Genomic DNA, 6823 nt, shown 5'->3' on the forward strand with positions numbered 1-6823 from the left:
AATCTGTACAATCTTACAGATTAGTGATGCTGTGCAGTAGATTCGTATCCTGGTCAAACATCAGCTTGTAACATTCATTCAGAACAGGCAGGAGCCTCCTCCCTGTTTTCAACCAGTCCCGGATGTTCCGTCTCTCGAACAAAACCCCTTTAGCTTTATAAGTCTGGCCACACTTGGACCTCCCAGAGCAAAGCTTCTCAGAGAACTTAATCAGGTATTTCCTGTGCTGAAGGCCTCCAAGTTCCACCATGATGAAAAGATCGTAGGTCACATTGGAATGTGCGGACTTCTGGATCTGTAAAAGACAGAAGAAGATATCATTACTTAATGCTACCATTACAATATGATTTACCATTTCTCACATTTCCTGTAACTGCCTCATGCAGGGTTCATATGCATTTTAACCAATACTTTTCGGTAAATTTCCATGACTATGTATTCCTGAAAATGTCAGTCGACATAATACAATAAGAATAAAAATCTGTGTTCAAGTTTACCCTCAGAGTTTTAACAATAAAATGAATGACAATTTATGCGGTTCATAGTGTGATTCGTAATATTGTGCCCCGAATAGAACGTTGAGGTTAGGACGACGTGAAATACATTTATTAATCACATATTATTATGCTGTGTTAAAAAAAAAAAAAAAATCCATGACTTTTCCAAAACTTTCTGGGTCTTTTTGTTTCCAAAACCTTTCCAGGCCTGGAATTTGCATTTTTTTAATTCCATAACTTTTCCAGTTTTTTTCAAAACGTAAGAATCCTGCTCATGTAACTACAGTTCAGCAAAAGTTACATAGTTCGTCTTTAAAAGACATCATTTGTTACCGTCAGTTTTCAGAAAAAAAAACAACAACCACCTGTGCAGGCACAGGTTGTCCATCATCATCAAAGACGGCCGCAGTGGGGAAGGTTACAGTGACGTTGATGATAGTGGTGGTGTTCCAAGCTAATGGGTTGTAAGCGATGACATGTTGCTCCAAAGCTTGATGAACACCTGGCATGAGGAGATTAAGGACTCATTTATCTCACACACACACACACACACACACACACACACACACACACACACACCTAAACTGCAAGTCAGAATTAGCTTTTAGATCAAAGCACATATGATAGCCTGCTAATGTAAGCTGCAGTCCCCTTGCAAACACCTTTTCTGTGGTAGCGGCTGCCGAGGATGCTGGGTATGTTGAGGTTGTGCGGCAGCAGGAAGAGTGCAGCCAGAAGTTCATCCACTCCCATCGAGGCCTGCATGAGATGCTGCAGGTACATGTCTGCCACCGTGGGAGACTCCGTGCCAGTGATGCCATCATGGTGCTGGACCTAAATACACACAGTGCATTTCAGGTGTTAAATTGGCTTGATCACAAACCAGTTTAATATTGTAATCTTTATCATGTGTTTGAACATTAGCAGACAATATCTACTAGCTTTAATTTCTGATTAAGGAGTAAAATATTTTGACAAATTACCTCTGAGACAGCCCAGCGAAGCGCCCTGAGTTTATCCAGGGCCCAGTTTTTAGCTACAGGTCCGTCAGGGAAGCTGATTCGGTACCGGGTGAAAAGAGTCTCTGCTGCCTGCAGCTGGGAGCTGGCCTGTCGTGCCACTCCTTTCAGAACATTTCTGGAGGCGTAAAACCCGGTCCACGCCTGGTGCGGTTCTAAGAAATAAATTGGCCACAGTAGATGATTTCAACAAGAAAAATTGTGTTTCTTTGTCCTTTCATGTGAAGTAGGTGATGCTTTGTTTTATGTTTTAGAATACAGATTCTCACCAGTGGAATATGGCAGAAAATCTTCACTCCCACGTAGCTCCCAGACAAGATCTGATTGGTAGATGGCTTGGAAGTATTCACTAAGAGTAGCATACTGGACTGTGACCCCAAACTCTTTGCTGTTCTGGTTGATGTACTTCATTAGAGGATCCATGTTGTTGAACTGGACAGATGAGTTGTAGAACTGTTTGTCACAGCCCTGAAACACGAGGATAGTGCAGGAGATTTTAGTTACGCGTTTATCTACTAGAGAACAAAAAAGCAAGGGTTTGTCAAGTTATTACAATAACTTTAAAAACAGATGCTTTGACATTAAATAAAAAGGATCACAAGTTTCTATTTACTCACCCATGGCCAGAGCACATGGTTCGTCCTAAACCACGCAGCCCTCTGCTTGATGTTCTCCACCATAGTCTTGGCGTAGGCTTGTACTGTCTCCTTGGTGACGGGCAGGCTCATGTTAGGGTAAACTCCGTTTTTAGGGGGATCAGGAAACATGGCAACTCCATTCCAATAGAAACCAGAGCTGAGACGTAAGAACATGTTTCCATTTGATGAAAAAACTCCAGTTTGTCTATTCAATAATGGAAATTTTACAAAATGTATGGATATGGAATAATGGTGATATTAAACCGAGTAGGTCAAGAGTTCAAGGCATTTCTATCTGTTACCAATAAAAGGTCTAAACATGGACTACCTGTTGGAAAATGGCAGTTGGGATGGGGTGCAATAGCTAAACTGGTCCATAGTGTGAGTGAAGATCTGCTGCTTCTCTTTTAGAGAGGGAGAACCTCTCCATACAAACTGTAGTTTCTGTACCAAAAAAATAGATAAACAACATGCTGTGACTATTATGTAACATTTTAAGGTTAGATTGACAATGCCAGTTTCTTTTTTTTGATGAAAGTGTATAAGAACAGCTCCCAAAGAAATGTGTTCTTTGGCTTGTCAACCTGATCTGTGGTGACGTTTGTACAATTTGGGAATTTTTAAAACAGTATTCCCTTCACTGATGGCAGTAGTATTTGGACTGAAGCATCAACTAATACCTTGTTTTTCTGCATGGCGTCTTTGAGGTCGTAGTCAATGCGGGAGATGAGGTGGGCGTTGAACCCAGCCAGGGCAAAGAGGACTGGCGTGGTCGCAGAGGCTCCAAATGGATCCACGTGCCATGAAAACTGAGGACGCACCCCGAACGTCTCGTAGAGAAAACCATGACCCTCTGAGAAAGCACAGAGAAAAACCAAAGTCTACTACATACCTCATTCTCTCAGTCTCAAACTGACATTTACAGGGGCAGGAAATGTGTTGCGCTACCTGTCATTTGTAGTATCTCATCGTCTAGATCAGTTACAGCCTCGTCGTGCATCACTTGGCCCCCGATGATGAACTCAAGTCGACCCTCTTTTACAAGCTGTCGTACCTAGAAAGTCAACCAAGCCATATAACATGTTAAATTATAGTTACTGTGTATTTAAAGGGTCACTCCAACAATTTGGTCATGGGAAGACCGACTTAGCCTGTAAAAACAGCAACTAAAATCAGGATATCTTGGCCTCAGATGCACTCTTTTTGTAATATGTTGCTTGCAAGTGCCCACACTTTATGAAAGTGCAATACAGGAGTATCCCTTTAAGAGAATGTATCTTGTGAGCAATGTAAAATCCAAAGAAAAATTCCTCGTATGTGTCCTCATACCTGGCAAATAAAGCTGATTCTGATTCTGATTGTAGTAGGTCATTTATCTAAACTATCCTGCAGTATTTTATGTCTGTACGGAGTATTGACCCATCATGTGTCCTTACTTGTTTCTTATGGGAGTCTGTGGCCACAGTATCCCACCACAGTCGAAAGAATTCCTGCTCCACAGCGATGAACCTGCGGTCTGCAGCCTTTGACAGCTCCTCAGTCACAGTGGTGTACACATTGGCTGCATAGGCGTGCATGCTCTCCTAGGGAGAATACACACTCATTTGCATGATGTAAAATGAAAAATACACACACTCAGTGATTCGGTGACAGGCAACTGTTAAACAACAGGCTGTACACAATGCTTGTAAAGTTTGAAACCTTATCAAGAACATGGTGACAGAACCTACCTGAATAGTGTACACCCAGCCAACATCCATGTGACTGTGAGGAATTACAAACGTTTGAATTGGCTTGTTTTCTTCTGCTGAGTAACAGCAGTAAAGAAAAAACACAACAACGACTAAAAAGCTCATCTTTTTTTTTTTTTTTAGCCCATCAAAGAAGAGAAACGTTAAATAACTTCTCAAATCATCTTCACCCAGACTTCCTTATTATTGTCGTGCTGCAGCATGTGACTACTTCAGTACGGAAGCTCAGAAGAACCAAACTACCTTGACGCCGCCAGCCGCTTTTGTTGACGCGTGTGACCTTTTACACCGGAAACATTTTATGTAAACACTGCGTTCATTTGGAGGTGAGCCGATGCAGAAATAAAATGTCAAAAAACAAGAGAATAGCGTTGGTATTTGGAGGCTTTGTAACGGCTGTTGCCGTTGCGTTTTACCCCATATTTTTCTACCCGCTCACGCATAAAAACGAGTACAGTAAGTAACAGCTTTGCTAACATTTCAGTTACACTATCAGACAGTTTACTAATGTCATTTAGTATGTTGCTGCGTTTAAAGATGTTGTGCTAATTCTTTACTGTTGCAGCTGTCTAATTGTTGCTTTACTTGGCAAAGGGGCAATATACTTTAATCTACATGAACTGTTTAGCTAAATATGGCCAAAGTCAAAAGTGCCATCCACCTCGACTTGCAAGCAAGCAAGCACGTTTTAACTGGACACCCAGAGGTTTCCCTTCCACTTTTCCAAAACCATAAACATGTAGTTAAACCAACTAAGACAAAGATAGAGCGGTGCCAGGAAAATCCATTCAGTTAAATAGTTGCGGTTCCACTGTGTTTCTTTGTACAGCCGATCCACTTATTGGACAGTCTTTAATCTGAGCCAGTTCTGGCCAACACAGATGGAAAGCTCCAGTCCGGACATGCAGTAGAATAATGTGTATACACTTCTTCCAATGTTACTAACAGTGCAGACCAAAAAAAAGCAAAAATGCTTTAATGTGAAAAATCTTGTTCATGACAGTGATTTTTTTACCACTTACATCTTCTGACAATACTGTACTCTCTTCTCTTTTTGCTAGGAGATGTCCAGAAGATGAACCGGGCAGGTGTGAACCAGGCAGATGTTCAACCCGTAGGTAAGAGCACATAGTAGATTTATGTACTAAGTGTCAGTTACTGGTATACTTTACAACGATTTATCATGTCTGTCATACACAGATTGACTGGCTCAATGCAGTGCTATATTTCCTTTTTATTTTTTGTCTAGCGCAGTTCTTGCCAGCATAACTTATTTGTTTTACTTAGGGAGCACCAGATGTAAGTAGTTTACAATATCAAGACAATATTAATAATCAGCTACAGTACTTCAAGTATGTTGAATGGAAATCTGTTTTAATTGCACATACAGTTGAAACAAGTGTAGAAAAGAGGAGTTACCACTCTATTATGTGTAATTCAGTGCCTTAACAGTGATGTAATGTGGCAGTTACATACATGCTGACACTGTTTATTTTGTTCCATTTTCTTTTTTTCTTTTTTTATCTAAAGGGGTGAAGATATGGTCTGATCCATTCAAGCCTGCAGGCAAATAACGACCAATGACAGCTAACCTTTCACTAATTCCACTGATGCTGATGAAGACTTTGAACGGAGAACGCCTGTTTGATGAGTGCTTGGTGTGCGCGTGAGTGAATGCTTTTGGATGTTAAGTGATTCCTTAAATCTTACGAATAAAGTTTAAAGCTCTTATAACTAAGTGTTTATTCTTTGAATTACTTGTTAATATAATATTTGCTTTAATGGGTAATGTGTTGATGACAGACAGAAAACAAAAATCTTTCTGTGATGGAGACTACACAAGCAGCATAAGGTTTACTTTCTACCACAGTTCACTAACAGAAAATGCAAGACTAGGTGCTGCCAGTTTCTTTTCTTTTTTTGTCCACAAGGGGGGGCCCATGTCTATCTGTTGCTCTGTCACTGGACTGTGTAATGTTTTGTTTGTGCATCATCGATATTTTGGAAAACCTTTTTTTTAATTTTATTTTCATAAGCCTTGCTCTGGTATGCAGCCTGTAGGAAAGTATAATCAAATGCAGTGGTTTGTTTACCCATCCTATTCACAAGAATCTCTTTTGACATTTTATTTTGATTTAGTTGATATAAAAGTCATAAAAACGGTTCAGCAGATGAGGGACAATGTCCACTAATGTGCAGTATCATCTTCCAAAATGGAAAAGGTAGAGACAGAGTTATTCCAGGACACATCACTCTGTATTATCCTCTCACTGTCACAGACAGGGTTTAACTGTTTCTCCGCTGTTTAAATGGAATGTTACTCTCGCTGTGTTTTGCCCATAGGCTGAAAAGACAGGTCGTCTTGTTCAAAATCCTCCTCGATGTGATCCAGACTCCCTTTACGAATCCATGTGTGCTGTAAAAGCAGTGAATTCCAAAACTACAATTTTTTTCCCCTGTACTTTTGTGGTTTCCTGACATTGACCAGCATCCCCTTTCAGAGTTTGGTCCATCAAAGTCCTTTTGGAGGAAAGATAGATTAAGAAAGAACTAAAGCATGTGTTTATGGTCCTTCAGAGATGGTGCATTTTTAAAGTTTCCCTTAAATCTTTCACAGTCCCCTGATGTAGCCTGTACTTTCGGACATTTAGGACCGTTCGTGAGGCCTGCTGCCAGCAAAACCGACTGCACGGGCCAGGAGCGGCCACTCTCCCTCTCAACCCCCCAATCAACAAGCCCCATTGTTTATGAGAGGTTGTTATTGTTGGGCAGCATTCAGAAACAAGAGAAAACTCAAGAGGCCGGCTGTGCAGAGGCGTCCAAAGTAAAGAGAGCAAGGGGTGAGGGGGTGGTTAAGGAAAAACGAAAAGCAGAAATTCCTCTCATTCCCCGCTGGTGTTTTCCAGATTCCTCAAGCG

At 40.9% G+C, this 6823-nt stretch overlaps 2 protein-coding genes across 2 annotated transcripts in view; one reads left to right on the forward strand and one right to left on the reverse strand.

The window, feature by feature from the left end:
• man2b2 (mannosidase, alpha, class 2B, member 2) overlaps positions 1 to 4121 on the reverse strand; it is a 10296-nt gene extending 6175 nt beyond the window's left edge. The window contains exons 1-11 of the mRNA XM_078276015.1: positions 3885 to 4121; positions 3591 to 3737; positions 3103 to 3208; positions 2835 to 3007; positions 2483 to 2598; positions 2134 to 2311; positions 1786 to 1984; positions 1481 to 1671; positions 1160 to 1331; positions 863 to 999; positions 18 to 295 (exon numbers count right to left, since the gene is read on the reverse strand). Of these exons, the coding sequence (XP_078132141.1) occupies positions 18 to 295; positions 863 to 999; positions 1160 to 1331; positions 1481 to 1671; positions 1786 to 1984; positions 2134 to 2311; positions 2483 to 2598; positions 2835 to 3007; positions 3103 to 3208; positions 3591 to 3737; positions 3885 to 4010 (1823 nt within the window). The 5' untranslated portion in view covers positions 4011 to 4121. The remainder of the gene's footprint in view (positions 1 to 17; positions 296 to 862; positions 1000 to 1159; positions 1332 to 1480; positions 1672 to 1785; positions 1985 to 2133; positions 2312 to 2482; positions 2599 to 2834; positions 3008 to 3102; positions 3209 to 3590; positions 3738 to 3884) is intronic.
• A 43-nt stretch (positions 4122 to 4164) lies between these two features.
• smim20 (small integral membrane protein 20) lies at positions 4165 to 5639 on the forward strand. The gene is made up of 3 exons (XM_078276016.1): positions 4165 to 4361; positions 4967 to 5023; positions 5436 to 5639. Exons 1-3 carry the CDS (start codon positions 4253 to 4255, stop codon positions 5477 to 5479), a joined length of 210 nt encoding a protein of 69 aa, XP_078132142.1. The 5' UTR covers positions 4165 to 4252; the 3' UTR covers positions 5480 to 5639.
• The last annotated feature ends 1184 nt before the right edge of the window (positions 5640 to 6823 follow it).

The sequence above is a fragment of the Sander vitreus genome, chromosome 19, assembly GCF_031162955.1.
Source record: "Sander vitreus isolate 19-12246 chromosome 19, sanVit1, whole genome shotgun sequence".
Taxonomy (NCBI): domain Eukaryota; kingdom Metazoa; phylum Chordata; class Actinopteri; order Perciformes; family Percidae; genus Sander; species Sander vitreus.